Raw genomic sequence first — 19,772 nt, 5'->3', positions numbered from 1 at the left:
ATTCTGCTCAACATCCACCTCGTTTTGAAACTCTGGCAGCCATGAGTGTTCTTTCTGAGGAGCCCTGACCAGTTCGAAGCTAAATGACAATGTCAGCTTATGTCAGTGATCATAAATTAGGCTGCATCAATGACTTGACCACCAAGCAAAGATGTTGCATGTCGGTGCATTTGTATTGCAAATGCTGATGGCAGTCGCAAATGTGTCCAGTCCAGGCCCAAAATATGAATTTGCTAGTAAAAGAGTCGTGTGACATACGCTGTTGGATTGCCATACGAGCATCTAGGTTGAACATTGCGGGCAATACAATTGCTGCATGGCCTTTGCCGGTCGCACTTGTCAAAGTTAGATCACGTTCACAATTCGAGAAAACAAAACAAACACCTTCTGTTTCCTGCGATAGCATTCCCCACAGGCTGTTACAATACGTTTTCGCTTTGAAGACGAGCGATCCATGGACGTTGATATGCTAGGAGGCAAACATTGCGCACTGCCTTCGGGGTGGAAAAATCGGAGTGACATAGCGCAGGGTAGATCTGTACTATATCCAAGTCACATGACAAGCCCGGATTATGAGCGACAATGAACGTTCCCTGGCATCTGCTATATACTCAGACTCCAGTGGACTCATGTTTCTCCCAGTTAACACAACTTGGTCGGCGACTCGCGTTTGGAATTTATAAATCCACTTCTTTATAGCAGCCCTGCCTATCTGAATTATGAACATTTCATGGCGAGGCACATTTATCACCTGACATATTAATACAGTATTAAACAGACAGATCGGATTTTATTGACTGCTTGTGTGGCACACCGATTAGAGCGGAGACTATTTGTGAATACCCATACGCTACGCATTCATAGAGAATTGCTTTCTAATTCATTCAAGGGCGAGAGGAGTAGCACTATGCCTCGGCCATCCAAGAAGAGCTTTTAACTCAGGTCGAAAGCCAGTAAAATGGAATTTCCCAAAACTTGAAGCTGGTGAGAAAGAGTGCAGCATCTGCTTTGCAAGGGCTCGCTATGAGAACACTTCAGAGAGGCTCAATACAAGATCGTGGCGATATTGGTGCTCCCGCTCGGCGTGCATTAACGCTTAAAGAGACCTTTAAAGGCTACTCAGTCGCTCCTACGAGCTTGAAGAGGGTATTGATCCTGAGCAGCGAAACAAGATGAGAATCTCTGGCTTGGATCTTCGCAGAGAGCGAGTCCCAACCTCCTGGCCGAAGAAAGCATAGCATATATGATCGTTGAGGCGAGCGACGAGAAGCAGGTGGTGAGGAATAGGTTGAGGGTAGATTACATGTTAGAAGCCGACTAGAAGCCGATGGTGTGGACCGGCGAATTGTTTTATGATAGCAAAATAAACAGACCTAACGAGACTATATTCACAATGGCCGGGTGGTGGCTACGTGCCACTTCTGAGAAGAAAAACTCAAAACAAAATTCTGTTTTTCTTTGGCCTTGCGAAATTTGATTTTCGCTGTAGGCCACACGCGATTTTTGTCGGCCGTTACAAGATGTTCCGGTATGTACAGCCGGGGTTTAATGTCCCGATACTCACCCAAGCTCCGGCGATATCTGCGTTTAGTGCGGCTTAGCTGGCGCATGCGCCCCGGTGGGTGCGTTGAATTCTGAAAACCTTCGCTTTACAGTTGGTCTCTTGCACAAAGAGCGGTCCGCAGGACGTAAATTGCCGTCTGCTGCTGCGACTCGGGTTAGTGGTAGTATTACGTATATGGACTCGCCGATTAGACACAACACGGTTAGCGGAAACACTGGAAAATGAGCAGATCTCACATGTCGAGAACTTTATCTGCCTGCCACACTGGTACTTACCCTGTCGGTGTCTTCGGCCGACGGAAGTCAAGGTTTTCGGCCGATGAATTGATATGCCGGCCCGAACATCCCCACTGAGCAGTCTCGTGAGCGTATGCCAAAGTAAGGAGACACCAAGGGACACGTAGAGGTGCTGTGGAGCCAAGTCACCACTGGTGCTTCAAATAGAGCTTATGTCCGAATCACAGAATGATAGCACTGGACCAAGCCACTTAAAGAGGGATCTTGATTCACTCTGCCTGTCTCTGAGAAACTATATAAGTGCGGATCTGTACTTCCTGTCTTTTCTATTGCAATCGGTGTGCTTTGATTGACTCCATTATGTCCAGACCTGGTGCAGGTTCGCTTTCAAAGCCTAAAAGTCTTCTGGCTGTTCATCGTATCCTTTCTCCGACCGCCGGCATCAGAGTGTCGCCACTATGTCTCGGTGCAATGAACTTCGGAGAAGCATGGTAAGTGCACGTTTATATTAGTTAAATTTTGACGCTCATCTGGCAACAGGGAATCGTCTATGGGTGGTATGCTAGCTAAATGCGCCATGCGATAAATTGAATACGTAATTGATTGCTTCCAGTGTGCAACAAAGAGACTTCATTTGCGATCCTTGATTATTTCTTCGATCAAGGCGGCAATTTCATAGACACGTGAGTTATACCGTGGGATTTTACTTTCCTCTCTCATCTAATGTGGTAGTGCAAACGTTTACCAAGGCGAGGAATCAGAAGAGTGGCTCGGTGAATGGATGTCCCTTCGCGGTAATCGGGATCAAATGGTTATTGCGACCAAATATACCACTTTCTACCCGTCAGGTAAAGCCGGCGAAGTTATAAAATCTAATTTTCAGGGCAATCATCTCAAGAGCATGCACCTATCGCTTGAGGCATCGCTGAAGAAGCTTCAAACTACATATATCGACATCGTGAGTTGTGGTTTCTAAGGGTTTAGACTCGGTATACTTCATTTATTTCTAATTATATGAATATAGTTCTATGTGCATTGGTGGGACTTCACGACTTCTATACCTGAACTAATGAAGTCATTGAACCGCATGATTGATGCGAGAAAAGTGTTATATCTCGGTATCAGCGACACGCCAGCTTGGGTTGTGTCTAAGGCAAATGAGTATGCACGCTCGCATGGACTGACGCAATTCTGTGTTTACCAAGGCAAATGGAGTGCATCGGTTCGGGATTTCGAGCGGGATATCCTTCCAATGTGTGAAGCAGAAGGCATGGCGCTAGCACCGTGGGGCTCACTTGCACAAGGGAATTTTAAGACGCAGGAGCAACGACAGAGCACGGATGGAAGGAAAGGGAGACCTGCTACTGAAAAGGATTTAAAGGTCTCAGAAAAGCTTGAAGAAATTGCTGCGAAGAAGGGGACATTGATCACTAGCGTGGTATGTATATTATATTTTAATTTTCGATTAAATGCTGCTGGAGTCTCTGCATGCTGACTTCTCAGGCGCTTGCATATGTCATGCACAAAGCTCCTTACGTGTTTCCACTTGTTGGTGGCCGTAAATTACAGCACCTTAAAGGGAACATCGAGGCTTTATCCGTAGAGCTTTCGGATGAAGAAATTGATGACATCGAATCTGCATATCCATTTGATGTTGGATTCCCAATGAGCATGCTTTTTGGGCTTCACGATCCAACTTATTATAAAACTCGTATGACTAGCAAAGACATCAACCTTGTGAAGTCAGCGGTTAATCTTGACACCCCGGAGAAGTTGCGTCCTATTCGACCACATAAATTAGACAATTAGTTCTAGCGTAATAGCGATGAATATGGCTACCAGTGGACTCAGGTACTAAACGAATATGAATGTCGAATTATATACGCAGCCTTGTTGAATATGACGTGTTTGCCATTTTATACAGTATTGACTCAGGTTGCATACGCAAGCGGGTTTCTATCAATAATAAAAATAAAGAATAAGAACATGTCACTCGGCGACAGTATTGCAACATAATAGCCGGCCGTCGAAGAAGCTCTACATCAGAAATGCAAGCACATTGTGAATGTCAATGCCTGCTGCGTAGAAAATTGCGGTGCCCTGGAATGTACCGTTACATCGCATAAAATACTCATAACCGCCGTAGTAATCGTAAAAACCTCTCGATTGAATACCTTGTGAAATTCTGGGCAAACACGCCGAACATGATCGGCATAATAGCTTTGATTGAGCCTTCAACAACGTCAAGAAGAACGCGAAATCGACAAGCCACCTATCCTTCGCAGTGGCATACTGAAGGCTGAGAAAAATGACGTCTGATCTTAACATCAGGTGTCTCAACTTGCTCGGGCATGACAACAAATCCTGCGGTGCAAGGCCAGAATATTGGTCGGTATTGCTTGTCGGCGGAACTATCGCACCATCGTGAGGGGCCAGCAAATCAAAATTGAGAACTGCTCTCCTCTAGCATGCGATTTTAAGGATCGTCACGTAGTCGCGCATGGTAGAATGAGCAGTCGGCGCTGATATGAGATATTGGGCGTCAAGCTGATTGTGAGCTCTTTGTGACACGCGGGAGGCGTAGGGCTGTTGACCATACGATATCGGCAACTTTTTTGGCTACGAATACTATATCGGCGAAATAAAAAGTCTGCCGATATTTATTCGTTTAGGCGGTGATAACTACTAAAATGTGTGGAGGAATATTTTGCCCAATCCACCAATCCACCTTGAGGCACATTATTCCCAACAATTTTTACAAGATCAGACCACGACGCAAACCCTGAACATTCCTTGCGATCATCCACCGTGTCGATTAAAGAAATGCCCAATTCTCCCCCGGCAAGCGGTTCATCCGCGTTTTTGCCTTCACATCTATGTGCTGAGCCAGAAACTTGCTTTGATTTGCTGAATTTATTGCTCTGGGTGCTCTTCACAAACACCGCGTTCTCACTTGGACCTTCAATTGTGCGAGCAAGTGCCATCCATGAGGAACTAGTCCCAATAATAGTGTTTTTAGGTGTGATAACATTTGTATCCAGCAAGATTTTTGAAGCGGTTACTGTGGCTATTTTGATTTCAAGTTCACCTTCATTGTCCGGCCGAACTGTGACTACCACAGTCTTGCTAGCTGCCAACTTCGGACTCTTAGCACCAACGTTTATGTCAAATGTTACTCTCTTCGGACGGTTCAGGTTTATGCTATGGTCTGCAACGCTCGGTGTGTTTTTCGGCATTTTCTTGGCCTGTCGTTTAGGTTGATCTGGATCCAGCTTCAAAAAGGGTGACAGAGATCTAAAAGAAAAGAAGACTGACTGTATTAAATTGTTTGATGTGGTTTCTTAGGGATCAGGTTTTAACCGCACAAAGGGAGTATCTGTCTAGCCAGATAGCCTCACTCTCACAGTCGCGGGTCAGGATCAAACGGGGAATACTAGGAGGGAGAATACACGAAAAGAAGGAAATGGAATGTAGTGGAAATTGAATTCGTTGTATGTATAGAGAATAGGTTTGCCACAATCAATCTTGATGCAAAGTTGGGCTACGTAGAGATACGAGATTGTGAATTAAATGTACAAATACCAAGATATTTTTAGTTGAGAGATGAGCAGGCGGTAGATTTAGCCACGCTATGATCATGGCCTTCGGTCTAAGCCTGCTTGTTGGTTGCTTTTATTGGTATCTGGCGAAGAATGTACTATGGCTTTATTCTGCTAAATAATATAACTATTTGGTAACTCGAGATTCTAAAAACTGATGGTATTTTCAGTTGCATGGCATAAAATTCTCATAAGCGCCGTAGTAATCGCATCAATCTCTCTATTGAATATACCTCATGAAATTCTGGGCAAACTCGCCGATTTTTTATGATCGGCAAAATAGTTTTGATCGAGCCTTCAATAAGGCAAGAAGAAGGCGAAGTCGACAAGCCACCTATCCTTCGCAGTGACATACTGTAGGCTGTGAACAATAACGTCTTAACAATAGGTCTCTCAACTTGCTCGCGCAGGACAAATATCCGAGGTGCAAGGCCAGGATATTGGCCGGTATTGCTTGTCGGCGAAGGGCCACAACTGTCGCATCGGCGCGAGGGGGCAGTAAATCAACAATTGAGAACTTCTCTCCTCTATCATGCAATTTTGTTCGCGATAAGGATCGTCACGTAATCGCGCATAGTAAATGAATGGTCGGCGATATGAGATATTGTGGCGCCAAGCTGATTGTGAGCTCTTTCTGGCACCGGGAGACGTGATAGAAAATCAGCCAGATCAAATTGCTAGACTTCGAAACTGTCTATCGCAATCGGCATGGCATCGTTGCTACATTGGTCAAAGATTGAGCACTTCTCGGCGTCTAAGGTCTCTAACTTCGCCATGGTTGACGCGATCGGATACCCTCATGTCCATAGCGTTCGGATAACGATCGCTTCAGTTCCTTTTTCTTCCTTCGTGATCTTTCGTTGGCGTTCTTTCCAGTCCTACCCTGACAGTTCTCTTTGAAATATCTGATCGTCACTGGCTTTATCTCTTCTCGGCGAGTTTGGCCCAACGGAACTTTGGATGGTGGCCTGCGAAGCTTGGCAGAGCCAGTGACCGTGGATGGGAGATAATAATCTCAATTAATCGACGGCAAGGACGGCTTACTATGACGTATGTATTTGTCGATACAGCAATCGCACTCCTATAACTTACAGGAGCTACCCTCTTGGCCACTTTAAGGTGGGTCCGGTGCACAGCCATGCATTTCTACTGCGATTTAGTTTGAGGCTGTACCTTTAATTAGACCAATCTACGAAGTATTTTTGCGCAACTACATAATTTTGCCGTCAGCCTTACGACATTGCGGTCTTAAATGGGAGAGGGATCAATATCCTAAGGACGTATAGTATTGTGTCAGTAATATTGCTAGGCGAACTGTGAAAGACTCTGCAATTTGCTTCAACGAGGAGATCAGCCCCTGGTACTTAATCGGCAGCCGCTTCATATATGCCACAGGTCGTTAACGCGGATATTCATCCATAGGATGTCCCTGCGCTTATTCGTCATCGGAATTAAAAGTGCTAGAATCCTGACGTTAATTTATCAGTGGCCGCAATTATTGGATAGGTTTGGACAGTATATCCTGACTGTAACGTCTCCTTATCACTCACGCCAACCTTATGCCATGGGAGAGCAGAACAGGTCATTTCAACGGCGATGCGATCTGCGACCACGAATTAGGTGCACCAACCTTTGCCCCTAAACCTAAATGACAAGGTTTAACTCTATTTGCTCGGCTTATACTGTCAACTTCTCCCAATCGTAGCGCATGTTTTGTAATGTTCCCCATCGCGCCAACCTGACTACGAGCAAGTGAAGCTCTCTTTTACGCCGTGCGATGTATTTTCTCAGCTTCTTCATTTCCTTCAATCAGATGAGTTTAGAGTAATGGCAACTGCTTTATGTCGGAATTGCAAGGGAGGAGATCGCACAGCTGACACCCAGCCGATGGAAACGTGCTGCGCATATGACTTCAAGGACACGAGCTAGATGAACCCGCAGCTCGTAATCGGGCAGAAAATCGTCGCAAAACTACGCGCTGGGCATTCGCCGCGATGCTGGTTAGCTGTTTGCCTAAGATAGCTGGACGCGGACCAGCGTCTGTTGCTCGGGCATCTAGCCAAGAGTTTTGCTGGGCATAGATAGTCGCGCGGTAACATGAACAACTTCGTCGCTCAATTTTTTGTAATGATTCTGCGCAGTAGCAGCTATCCATGACACTTGGTATATGATAGATAGTTCCTTATCGCGAAGGTGAGATAGCCGAAGGGCGGCGAAGGGCAGATTCACGACACTTCAGTTGCACTCTATAATTCGCATCTTTTTTTCATCGCCTTGCTGCCGAGTCATTTCCACTACTGCAAGCATATAAGGCTAGGTTCTGACACTAGGTCCTGGTCCCGGATATGTGCAAGAATATCGCGCCATAATGGGACTCAAGTCAGTAACAAAGTATTCTGAGGATATGGAAAAGGCAACACCTTATGTCAGCGAGAGCTTCACTGGATTGGAGGAGGAGAGCCTCACTGGATTGGAGAAGGGCGTTCACATTACTGAAAAATCTCTCGACAGCAAGTCCAGAATCATAGATCGCATTAAGGACAAAAATTCCCATGGCAGCGACGATAGTTCTACCGTCAACGACCCCGTATCCGAATTCATTTACGAGAAGGTTTCGTCGCTGACCCTTGAGGAAGGGCTTCAGATTCTGAAGGATGAAGTGTCCTACCATGACGATGATGTCAATTTTCCCGCGCTGACTCTATCCAAAATTAAAGGATTAATTGCAGGGGAAGGTCATGACGAGGATCCTGACAGCTATGAGATTGATGTCAAGATCGAGGCAGCTCTGATCAAGTACCACTCCCCGTACCCTGAAGTCCGCGCTGTTTGCGACCCTTTCGATGATCCTACCATCCCTGTCGAGACCATACGTGCATATATTCTTGGAACCATATGGGTTCTCATCGGTTCCTTCGTCAACATGTTTTTCAATCAGAGGCAGCCTACCCTACGCATTCAATCGACAGTTATCCAGCGTCTACTCTACCCGTGTGGTAAGCTTGCCGAGCGCCTTCCCGACTGGAGTTTCAGCTTCCGTGGCAGGCGTTACAGCACAAATCCTGGGCCATGGACACACAAGGAGCAAATGCTCGCCACAGTTATGGTAATCGAATTGGATGGGCTACCGGCGTGGTTGCAGTCACTGTCTATCCCACGCAAACCCTTGTCTGGGCCATTGTAGTAACTTTTGCTCAGCATCGCAATCCTGATACCTAGCGCATTGATTTACGCCGTGACAGGTTACCAACTCATGATGAGTAACCTTGCTGTCATCATAACGGGGTATATGCTTCCCGGAAATGCCATGGCGAATATGATCTGTCGCGTCTACGGCTACAATATCGATGAACAAGCCGAGGACTTCATCACTGACCTGAAGATGGGTCACTACGCCAAGGGTTCCTCCCGCCGCGTGCTCAGTTCCGTGCACAGTTGCTGGCAACCGCGATCCAAACGTTTGTAACGATCGGGGCTAACGAGTTCCTCATCTCTTCAGTTACGAATGTGTGCAGCGTGACGCAACCAGATAGGTTCGTTTGTACGTTCCCAAGGTCACTTTACGCGGACACGATCATGTTCGGACTTGTCGGTCCTGAACGCATGTTCAATTCACTGTACCCCGCACTCAAATACTGCTTCCTCATCGGATTCCTTGCCGCGTTTCCCTGTTGGCTTGCGCGTGTATATTTTTCCCCGCCAGTTGAAATACGCTCACCTCGTCCTCTTCCTTAATGGTATCACCAGATGGGGCTCGACATATAACCTCTCATACTATACTCCTGGCCTGTTTGCTGGGTACGGGTTCATGTGGCATATCAAGCGACGATATCTAGGTTGGTGGGCAAAGTATAACTACCTCCTAACGGCGGGATTGTCTGCCGGTGCTGCGTTTGGAGGAATATATATCTTTTTGACGCTACAGTACACGAAAACGAATTTGAAGTGGTGGGGGAATAAGGTGTACTCGGTGGGAGTGGATTATGGTAGAGTGGCATCCTTGTACGAAATTCCGGATGGCGGGTTTGGAGTGAAGATTGGAGAGTTTCAATAGTTGGCGGTGAACAGATCACATAATGTATACGGGTGAAATAAGGTAATTGATCATGCGCTTCCTAGTAGTTTGTAAGATGTTCTAATTGACACGGCTTCGCAGCCGTAACCCATCACTTGAAAGTGATACGTATCTGGTTGAAGATCTCTTGTTATACCGGTTTAGGGTTGTCAATCTCAGCGGAAAAGAGGCTAATAGTAATACCGAGGGTCACAGTTTTAAAACTGTATATTCATCACTGTGACACTCAACAATCACAACCGATCCATCGTATCTGAGTACAATAATACGCGATCAGCTTGATGTTATAATTCGCGATACTCCCACCTCACAGCTCAAGAAGCATGGTTTTCCGGTGTGTTTCATCGCTGCTTTGAGATGGCTAGCTCCTAGAGATACTGTGGATTGCACAAAAATTGTGGATATTTTGCTCTGTTTGGAGATGTAGCGCGCGTTGCATGTGTTATAAAGCATTGAATACACGGTCCACAAGATAGTGCCGTTGCAGAGGATAGTGACTGCTGAAGCTTGCATATGATCAATGTGTTTAATACAAATTACATTAAGACATCTCACTTGATATTTAGGTGTATGCAACAATACATAGGCACTCAGCGCGCAGTATTCTACCATGCAGCTTAAGCTGTCGAACTGTCACCTATACTGTCCGCCACACTCTTTTTCATACATACTGCTGATATGTGCCATACCTTACCCGCCGGGTCCGCAACGGCGTAATTATTCTCCATGCGTTTATAGACTTTGTATCCTCGTCGCTCATACCAGTCTTGGTTGGACACCTTGATGAATGTCAGCAAAATTACCAGTGTAAGAGTGCCCATTCGCATACTTTCGGTGGAGAAAGTTTAAATGCTTTCCACATTTCCACGTTGAGAGCCTGCTCTCTAGCTTGAGTGTCGAGCGCAAGCGTTTTCGCACACAAGGGCTCTTCGATCGCGATTCTCTCCACAGTATCCATTGCAGCTCGACCAAGTCCACAACTTTGTAGCGCCCTCGAGATGTAGAATGTACTGATGCAGTAGAGACCTTCTGATGGATTGGCAAGACTCGGATCAGGATGCTCAGAATCCAAGGATATATGACCAACAGGAATGAAAGAGTAAGGCGAATCTGGCAGTAGGCGGGGCATTCCTCCAAATGATGTGGCAGAGTCTAAGATGGACTCCTTCTCCGCAGGAAACTGCATGATATGTTGAGCTAGCTTGCTATCTCTCGCTGGATCATCGTCGGTCAGAACCTACATGACTGGTCAGCTTACCGCGGCAGATAATGGCATTGACCCGCGGCAGATAATGGCATTGACAGCACAAACTCAATTGTCATTCACACTTGCCATTGTGCTAGAGCAAATAAAAGAGTTTAAAATAATAAGAATAGAATAACACACCACCCATTGGATCGTCATCTTCCCTTCTCGTTGCAGCCCTTGCCATTTTCCAATCATGTCCTCCTTCCAACCACAAGCAACTCGTTGCTCATACAATCGCTGCCTGTGTTCGCTGGAATTTGGATCCCATGGGACAAGTATGACTTTCGACTTTCCTGATCTCTCCATAATCACTAAATGGCCTCTCTGAGATACTTGTGTCAATAAGCCAATAGTCTAAGCACCTGATCAGATAACGATCTTATAAGAGCAAAAGCCCTAGCCCCCGCTGAGTTATCGCCCTCGAGGAAGAAGCATTATCGTTCCAATTAATTGGTCCGTGGCGATGCTGACTTACTCGGTTTTGAGAAATTGCTGCTAAAGTTAGTCATTTGCCGTGCGGCACCGTCGTAAAGTATATATTAAGTTACCCTGCCTCGTTTTTGTGGTTAATGGGCCAGCCGAGAATCGCCGTATTGCCTCTCGGGATGAGTCATAAAACGCCATATGATATTTCAATTCATATATATTCTTGCTGATCGGTCTGCGATAACAATTACCCAATTAGGATTGGCATTACAAACAAATCGCTGGGTCCTCATACTGAACCCTGTAGAGTGTATTATGTTTCAGAACTCATAGATAAGGTGATGCGAGCATTTGGGGATCCTGAATCTAGAGTAAGGACGAATGAGTTTCGGTATACCGTGCAGTATCGTTCAGTCGAAATTTAGACACTGCTTATGTTCAATAATGTAACTTCCTCGGAGTAAAATTAATAGCGGCTCCTATCCACTTCCGACTGTTCCCTTGCAAGGGAATCTAGTTGACTGTGCCGCAGTACGTGCGGCGCGGAGATTGAGTTAAAATGGGTTTCGGTACAGCGGCGATGAAACAAAGATATGCAAAGTGGCTAGGGTTTCTCTCTCAACCGAATAAATTGCCTGCGCGGCTGAATAATTGGTAATTACCTAGTGGAACAACTAATGGAGCAGTCGATATCTGCGGTCAGACCGATTTCAAACTGGAATTAAATTGCGATATGTCGATATGTGCCGGATCAGGAGAATTTGAATCACTTTGAATTAGAATGCTAACAGCTCATCATTAGTACTCCCTGTAGCATTGCATGATCCTTGCCGGACTATCATTGACAGTCAGCTTGGTCACTTTGAGCTTCACGATAATGTATTGATTAATTTCATTTATTGCAATTAGGTTACTTCACAGCTATTATATTTTATGCTCACTTGTCTGCCAATTGATGTGTTTCCGACTTAATACAGCCTGTCGGGCATATGACAGGAGTTAAGATCATTTGGGCCATTATTTCCTTCTAATGGAGGTCCCATTTAATAGTTATTACTATTAAATGGAACTATTAAATGCGACTCAAACGTGACTCTAGAAATCTTATGTTAAAGGCTTTACACGCTAATTTTCTCCCTCTAATTTCTCTTTCGTATCAATATTTGATATTTTGAAATGATTCTTACTAAAAAGTGTGCATTCATATAGTAAATACGACATTCGTCATTTGAACTCTGTAGACTTTTGGCCAATCAATTTTGTAGATTTAAACATTTTTTAAGCCTCCCTTCCAATGTGCTCGCAGTATGCTACCCACATCTCTTGAGCAATTTTATCTCTAAACTCGTTCATTGCTTGAGAGCCTTGAGATTGAGAACTTGTTGCAGCCACCAAAGGAGTTAAATCTCCTGCATTGTCAACATCATCATTCAACTCAACGACTTACCCTCTGACGAATGAAGTTAAAGAGGCCAAAGAGACCAAGTACTAGCTGAATCTGTGTTCTTGTATTGCTGTAGGAGCTAAAAACTCGATTGGTTTCACGCTCTTTCGCGAGATGGGAACGTAAGTAACGTAAAACCATTTCGGCCGTGGGGCCTCATCAGTCGCTTATAAGAGCGGGCAGGAATGAAGTTAAAGAGGCCACTGGGTTTGTATTGAATACTCCCCCATTACCGCTAGTACCTTAAATTTCCTCTTTATAACTCCAAATATACGCTCAATAACATTGCGTAATGAGGCTTGGCAGAGGTTAAATAGCTCCTTGGCGTTCTCTGGCCTAATAATTCCCATATAAATTAGCATGTAAAGGACGACAAGGTAGATGGAGAAGTACCTTAAACTAGCCAGCCGTTGCTCTTTCAGATGGTACCGCACCGATCGATACAGTGCAAGAACAAACTCACTATTCCCATAGCCAGCATCACCTAACCAGTACTTGCCAGGAGGCGTAACAAAGCCTTGGGAAGCCTGAGCATCTAAGAGTACTCGGCCGTCGTGCGCTGAGCCCTCCCAACCAGGGAAAGTGTACACGAAATTGAGGTCGAAATCACAAACAGCAAGTACATTCTGTGACAGAATGCCTTTGCGGTTGCGAAATTTCGGTTGTTCCTCCAGACTAACGTGTGCGGCAATATGAGTACCATCCAAAGCTCCTAGGCAATCTTTGAACCAGGGATAAAATCGAGGGTCGTCAGAGATTCGAGAAGCAAGGGGAGTATCAAGATCAGGAAGTTTGACAAAGGCGGGGTAAAGGACAAGCAGCGATTCGAGCACTTCATGGAATGATCTGCTAGCAATTAGCTGAGGTCTGGATTCAAATCGATTATAGGTAGCTTACTCACTGACTACCCTGTTTCTCTCGATGCAGTCAGCTCCTTCAAAGCTTCTGAGAACCCGCGAATGACCAACCCTGACGAGGTATTCGAAAAGGCCGTACCGCGTACGGAAAGAGGTCTTCCACTAGTCTCCTTCACGAATGTGAATAAGATTGTAAGAACCATCCAGGCGTGAAAATGCGAGCGGCATTCAAGCGGTCGAAATTTAAACCAATACACCGTATAATTGTTCATGAGAGCATGAACATCACCATGTAGGATTCACGCCTCTCCTAATGTGCTGAGAGAATCTAAGTCGGACATATCAAATTCTAGGATGGCTCTTTGAATGGTGGCGACTGAATCAGGATGAGTTCCCACGGATGGCAGCCGCAGCGAGAGATTATTTAGCTATTCCTGCGTCTGAGGTGGCTGTCGAAAGACTGTTCAAAACAGGGAGAGACCTTCTAGGTTTGCGGGGCACGCGTTGAGTGCCGAAACGATGAGAAAATTGATGTTGTTGAGGGCATTTATAAGAGAGAGCAGGCCAGGGAGGCGTGATTTCATAACGTACTTGTGAAAATTTACGAATATTACGCATAATTTACGAATAAAAGCTATCGCATAGGTAAGCTGGAAATCTTTAGTTATTCGTATTCGTACGAATATATCTGTTATTCGTGGACACCCTACAAGGAAACCCTTGAGTGCTGGAAGCAAGTCATCTTTCAAACCAGGCTCCTTGGATTCCTTGTGGTTCAAGTACATAGTTTTAGAAGTAAAATCTGCCCAAGAATACCTTAAACCAGAGGTCATTTGGCAGCTGACCGAGGTGGATACGCCACAAATGCTCAAGCGTTCTTGGATATGCGATATGATGCAAACATTGTGTGTTAAGATTTATTGCGCAACTCTCCAAACTCGTGAGGCCTATGCTGACGCGCGTGTTTGGATCACACTGGCATCTTACCGCACAATCTACAACGCCACTCGATCATTCTTTGTTCAGTAAGCGAAATCCAGTTATCAATGTCGTCTATTGCCAATCCTAGTGACTGTGAGCAGAAGACCTTACTCGAAACTTTGAAAACGATTTTACGTCTATCTGAAGGTGTGGTGGCAATTCCTCTGCGATATGGGAATCAGAGCACCGATGCAATTGTTCTAGCCCTCGCTATGCTAGATTATGGTTACGACCCCCAATCACTATCAGACAATCTTTGGACTCATTTGACAGACGAACACAATAAGATAGCTGAACTCTCGCAGTTTTTGTCCCCTGTGGGTGGGTCATTAGATAGAGTTGTGAATTTGAAAGGCATTACTCCAAAAGTACCTTTAAATTGGGAGGCAGTTGCGGATAGGTTTCAACAATCACAGCCTTTAAAGAAGCAGTTAGAAGAGTGGACCAGTCCATTTTTTTACGAATTATTGATTCCTATGAAGGCCAAGGGAAAGACTCCTACGCCGTCTGATGGAAGCACATCTTCCAGGTCAAGAAATTTGAAACAGAAGGTTCGAATCAAGCTGTTATTGGAGTATTACTGGCTGATCTTCATCTATGTAGCTGCTAGACCGTGATGGCTGGCTTTCTGCTGTGGGACGAGTGATGGACCTCAGCGCTCCGTGGCCAATGATTCCTAACCAGGACTATGACCATCTTGAAGTTGCACACATAATTCCGTTCAGCGCGAGTAGCAGTTCGAGCTTCCGGACAATACTCTCCAGATTTGCATCCCAAGATATATGCGATTTGTTAACAGGCCAGAGCATCAATGATCCATTTAATGCTCTATTATTAGATGCAAAGAGTCATAAATTTTTCGATTCATTTCAATTTGGTCTAGAATGTCAAAATGGGCGGTACGTCCTCCGCAAGCTAGGTACTAAGTTGCCTAATGAAGTTCACCGCCATGATGATGGTGACGAGATTGTTTTTGGGCGGCAATCTCAACATGCACTTCCTTCACCTCTTCTTTGCAACCTTCATTTGGCTGTTGGCCGGGTCTTGCATGCTAGTGGTGCAGCAGAAGCTATAGATAAGATTCTTCAGGATGAAGATCAGTTTAACAGCGGAGACGTTGAAGGTGATTATTGGTTCCGAGTGGGTGCCTCATATCTTCAGAGAAAATTGAGCGGTTTGCAAGGCTTGGATTGGTTTGCACCTGATCGATATGAAGATCACATGGACTCAAGTAGTGAAGGGGATCTTTCGACTACCAGTCGCCATGCAGTATATACGTAGAATAATTGCCCCATGACTTTTATGTTGGGATAGACTCTAACATTAGCTGAATCAGCATACTTCCCGTTAGAGCCTAATTTCAATGATTGCTATGGAATAGTTTAAGTAATATATTGTCAGATGTATCTGTTGACTGACTATAATACTAAAGTATCTCTTCTTTGACCTACCAGGCGTTCCAGTAGCAAGCTAAGAACTTACTTGTCGGCATGTGTAACGACACCGCATCCAACTTCGTCCTTGGAAATCAGGATATGCTCTAGAATATTCTACAGCGGTACACCAGCGGAAATGTAATCCCAATATATACTCTTGGGCGGAGTCCGACTCCCAGTCTCATAGAAAGCGATTGTAACAAGACGGCGCGACGTCTTTGGGCTGTGAGTAGTCATGAGTGTCACAAGCTAGGGCTGTACGGGTTTGGACAACACTTTCTGGGCCAGGAGCTGGACAGGAACAAGATAATATATTACTAGAGGGTCCAGGGTCCCATTTTGCGGGGCCAGTGGGCTTGAACTTGTCGATCCGTCAAGCAGTGCCATCTTGCCTTGCATCGAGAAGTGTTGTAAAATAGCCAATGATTCCAAGCATTGATGGCACGCAGCAGATGCTGCCAATTGAAAATTGTTTAAATTCCGCGCTGCGAGAATCGTCGGTCGCCGTGCCCTAAGCAGCTTCCTGTGAATACCACCCCCTTTGCAATCTTAAAAACAGTGGCCATGAATTTTACAATTCGTCTATCGTGAATCACGCTGGCATCATTTGGAAAGGGGCCGTGCGCGTCCAAGTCTGTTGTTTCGAGGAACTTGCGGTCTGAACATCTCTGATGCAAATGCCACTCCGTGCACTGAAGACCACTAGACACTCAGTCATTTTAGGCAAGCAGCATTCCTCTTTTTTGGTTTTGTAAATATGCATATATGGGCATACAAATGACAAAAAAATTTAATTGTTGTTGCCTTCATATTGTGAGTCCAGTGCTCTGATCGGGCCAGAGGAAGCGGGCTTTTTTTGCCCGATGTAAGTATCGCAAACCCAGAGCAAAACTCATGTATTTTACACCATGTACCACAAGATCCTCAAGGTAGTTATGTGGCTCGACATTAGTAAAACACACTTCGTCTTAATCTCGCATGGAATTTCCAATCACTCTCCCAGCTTAAAAAGGATGTTCACTCGTAGGCTCCCTTTCATTTCCACCATCTTAACTACCACGGTAATTGGAGAGGGGTAGGCAGATCTTTCCCGAGCACTACATCCGCTGTGCCAATGTCCCTATACGAAAGTCCAAAATGTTAGATATTTATGTGTTGTTACATCTGCGTCAGTTCTTTTGGAAGAGACCATGCGGATTCTGGGTCCGCTTCAAAAAACTTCCACGCATGCGACATACCTCGGACCTCTCGGCGCCCAGTATTGACCCGTCGTGCTGAGGTCAAAGTCTTCGATGAAAGATGCGAGCGACTCAGCCGCCTCATCGGGTGTCACAGCTGCGCAAAATCAAGGCATTAGCTCCGAAGCATGCAAAATCAAAACAAAACACATCAGACTTCCTGATCGCTCTATCGTCCAAGTCCGAAAATCTTATATATAACTTACCTCCCCCATCATCCCAATACTTGTCAAACCCCACACTCCTCGTCATTTCCGTCCGCATAAACCCTGGGTGCACCAATCCCACAGCAACACCTTTGTCCCTAAGATCCAAACTGAGAAGTTTGCCAACCATATTCAGCGCCGCCTTGCTCGCATGGTGGCCATAGTTGCCTCCGCCCTCCTTCTCGTGGCGCAGCGTGATGCTGCCGCTCTCGCTGCTGACAAGGATCACTTTGCTCCCCGGGCCCAGGAGGCCGGCCTTCACGAGGTGGTGGACAATGAAGACTGGGCCGATAGCGGAGGTGGTGTACATTTTGAGTTCCCTTTCCCAGTCTGGGTCGTCGAACGTCTCAAAGCCGAAGTATCCGGCTGAGACGATGGCCGTGGATAGTTTCGTCGATGACGGGAGTTGCGAGATGAGTTTCTGACCCACGTCGGGAGATGCGACGTCGATATCCACAAGCCACTTTACGTTCTTGCTGCTTGAACTGGGGCTACTGGGAGCGGTGTTGGACCGTGTCGTTGCGAAGACGGTAGTAGATGGTTTGGATGCATATATTTTCGTGAGAGACGCTCCTAAGCCTCGAGTTGCCCCGACGATGAGGACGCTGGCTGCCATTTTCGCTTGAGCGTACCTAGATGTAAATATGCAAGTATTGATTTTACTTATCTAAAGATTTATATCGGGTCGGTTCGTATTTAAACGCGATAAATTTTTGAATAGTACAAGGAAATCGGCTCCGAATGGCCAAGTAGGTGGACAGGGAGATACGAGTTGCTACCTCACAGCAATCGCAAATGACGTATGAGAGTTTACCCGGCATTTAGCCTCATTATTCTCCACGGTACTATCGCCTCGACGTCCATGCGGTACGCAATTAATTCTCACAAATATGGTTAGCAAGATTCTCAACAAATATCAGCTTCCGAGTCGATGCTGAACCATCTTATAGGTAGATACGCGCGCTGGCTCTAAGCGCAAACGCTCATCTACATGCGATGGCCGATATGCAGCAGACGAGAGAACGCGGCTTCGCCGCCCAACTGTTCCCAGCAGTCTCAATACTAGTCAGACAACAGAGAGCTATAACAAACTAATTGCCCCGACGCAAAAAAAATCGACTATCTCTCCACGGCCACAATCGTTGACGTCTTCTCATGCTCCGATCTTCACCATTGGCCACGGCACACGCACACTCTCCAGTCTTATTGATCTCCTCCAATCCTCGTGTATCACCAAACTTGTGGACGTTCGGTCAATCCCGCGCTCCCGTACAAACCCTCAATTCAATCAGGATGCTTTATCCTCGTCTAAGGAATTGAGGAAAGTTCACATTGACTATATCTGGCTTGGTTTCGCACTCGGAGGCCGCCGAAGCTCCAAGCAACCAAATGTCGAGCGACACACCGCCATTCGCGTCTCAGCGTTCAGGAATTACGCTGGTTACATGAGCACGCCAACTTTCCGGGAAGGTTTGGAAGAGCTGATGGTACTGGCTGATAAAATGCAGAGCGACGGAAGCGGAGGGGTGGCGATAATGTGCAGTGAGACGTTGTGGTGGCGTTGCCACCGGCGGATGATTGCGGATGCGCTGGTAGTGGCAGGGACGGATGCACAGCATTTGGGAGTCAACAAAGGAGCGCCGCCAAAGCATGTGTTATGGAACATTGCAAGGGTTGATGATGATGGAAGTTTGGTCTATGATGTCAAGTGTGACACCGGTTAAGCCCATCATAGCGACCCCTAAATCAACACGTACTTTAACTACTCCCTAACCTATAGGATCAAGCTTAAAGGAAAATATCAGCGCCGTGGCTCTACTCACGCGCCTGCTTGTGCCCTGCACTCACTCACCGAAGATTAGTTCGTCGATCCGCTAACTTGTTGCTCTATTTAGAGCGTCTGCAACAACAGAGCATATAATTACTATATTAGGAGGATTCAGTTGATATTTCAACAAGAAGGATACTCTCGAACGGAATGTCATAAAGGGGTAGCGGCATTCGGACGCCAGGAACCTTGCTACCGTTGTCGATGCCTGGCAGCCACGGTGCGAGAGCCATGAATGGCCACAACTTCCGTTCCTTTCTTTGGATTGACTCGAATAAATGTGGATAGCTGAAACATATTCACATAAGGCGAACTAGTTCCCATAATGCCCAATATATCTCATCCAATGTATAGTGAATGTGCAGTTTATTTCAGTCAGAAATACCCATCTCTAGGTCACTAATACCGCGACAGATGCAGACTGCTCGATGGACGACGCGAAGAGATCAATGTTTACTCTCTAAGGTACAACCGTGACTGACAAACTCGCATACTTTAGCAGGGAACAATATGGGTATCGTCTTTTACAGTTAAGAGAACCAGAAATTTCAGTTGCTGGCTAAGGCTGATCCCGCCGAGGTATCTGTTGAGGCCCTTATTGCAGACAAGTCTTCTCATTTTATCTGTCTGTAT

At 45.8% G+C, this 19,772-nt stretch overlaps 8 protein-coding genes across 8 annotated transcripts; 6 read left to right on the top strand and 2 right to left on the bottom strand.

Annotated features, from left to right (window-relative positions):
- Window positions 1-2,160: 2,160 nt before the first annotated feature.
- V1513DRAFT_384590 (NADP-dependent oxidoreductase domain-containing protein) lies at window positions 2,161-3,609 on the top strand (the record flags this gene model as incomplete). Its single annotated transcript, XM_066895175.1, has 6 exons — window positions 2,161-2,291; window positions 2,341-2,357; window positions 2,414-2,483; window positions 2,533-2,758; window positions 2,825-3,238; window positions 3,304-3,609. 6 exons carry the CDS (start codon window positions 2,161-2,163, stop codon window positions 3,607-3,609), a joined length of 1,164 nt encoding a protein of 387 aa, XP_066751305.1.
- Window positions 3,610-4,623: 1,014 nt separating this feature from the next.
- V1513DRAFT_384614 (uncharacterized protein) lies at window positions 4,624-5,061 on the top strand (the record flags this gene model as incomplete). Its single annotated transcript, XM_066895177.1, has 1 exon — window positions 4,624-5,061. The coding sequence occupies one exon, from the start codon at window positions 4,624-4,626 to the stop codon at window positions 5,059-5,061; it is 438 nt and encodes a 145-aa protein (XP_066751304.1).
- A 2,343-nt stretch (window positions 5,062-7,404) lies between these two features.
- On the top strand, window positions 7,405-8,895 carry V1513DRAFT_233695 (OPT oligopeptide transporter protein-domain-containing protein). The gene has a single exon (XM_066894424.1). It carries the CDS (start codon window positions 7,768-7,770, stop codon window positions 8,581-8,583), a length of 816 nt encoding a protein of 271 aa, XP_066751303.1. The 5' UTR covers window positions 7,405-7,767; the 3' UTR covers window positions 8,584-8,895.
- Window positions 8,782-9,453, top strand: V1513DRAFT_460505 (OPT superfamily oligopeptide transporter; the record flags this gene model as incomplete). The annotated part of the gene is given in 3 exon segments (XM_066899837.1): window positions 8,782-8,857; window positions 8,899-9,083; window positions 9,103-9,453. The coding sequence occupies 3 exon segments, from the start codon at window positions 8,782-8,784 to the stop codon at window positions 9,451-9,453; spliced, it is 612 nt and encodes a 203-aa protein (XP_066751302.1).
- A 525-nt stretch (window positions 9,454-9,978) lies between these two features.
- On the bottom strand, window positions 9,979-11,209 carry V1513DRAFT_451977 (uncharacterized protein). The gene is made up of 3 exons (XM_066899053.1): window positions 10,862-11,209; window positions 10,304-10,711; window positions 9,979-10,253 (listed from the first exon to the last, which is right to left on the bottom strand). The coding sequence occupies exons 1-3, from the start codon at window positions 11,027-11,029 to the stop codon at window positions 10,092-10,094; spliced, it is 738 nt and encodes a 245-aa protein (XP_066751301.1). The 5' UTR covers window positions 11,030-11,209; the 3' UTR covers window positions 9,979-10,091.
- Window positions 11,210-14,454: 3,245 nt separating this feature from the next.
- On the top strand, window positions 14,455-15,879 carry V1513DRAFT_451970 (uncharacterized protein). Its single transcript, XM_066899052.1, has 2 exons — window positions 14,455-14,982; window positions 15,035-15,879. Exons 1-2 carry the CDS (start codon window positions 14,497-14,499, stop codon window positions 15,710-15,712), a joined length of 1,164 nt encoding a protein of 387 aa, XP_066751300.1. The 5' UTR covers window positions 14,455-14,496; the 3' UTR covers window positions 15,713-15,879.
- Window positions 15,880-16,554: 675 nt separating this feature from the next.
- On the bottom strand, window positions 16,555-18,076 carry V1513DRAFT_451968 (uncharacterized protein). The gene is made up of 3 exons (XM_066899051.1): window positions 17,312-18,076; window positions 17,106-17,202; window positions 16,555-16,987 (listed from the first exon to the last, which is right to left on the bottom strand). Exons 1-3 carry the CDS (start codon window positions 17,925-17,927, stop codon window positions 16,921-16,923), a joined length of 780 nt encoding a protein of 259 aa, XP_066751299.1. The 5' UTR covers window positions 17,928-18,076; the 3' UTR covers window positions 16,555-16,920.
- Window positions 18,077-18,185: 109 nt separating this feature from the next.
- V1513DRAFT_233538 (uncharacterized protein) lies at window positions 18,186-19,433 on the top strand. Its single transcript, XM_066894423.1, has 2 exons — window positions 18,186-18,204; window positions 18,262-19,433. The coding sequence occupies exons 1-2, from the start codon at window positions 18,202-18,204 to the stop codon at window positions 19,033-19,035; spliced, it is 777 nt and encodes a 258-aa protein (XP_066751298.1). The 5' UTR covers window positions 18,186-18,201; the 3' UTR covers window positions 19,036-19,433.
- The last annotated feature ends 339 nt before the right edge of the window (window positions 19,434-19,772 follow it).

Source organism: Lipomyces chichibuensis (genome assembly GCF_038497645.1).
Source record: "Lipomyces chichibuensis strain CBS 12929 unplaced genomic scaffold V1513scaffold_44, whole genome shotgun sequence".
Classification (NCBI taxonomy): domain Eukaryota; kingdom Fungi; phylum Ascomycota; class Lipomycetes; order Lipomycetales; family Lipomycetaceae; genus Lipomyces; species Lipomyces chichibuensis.
Note: the sequence above shows the minus strand (reverse complement) of the source record. Positions and strands in the feature narration are given on the sequence as shown.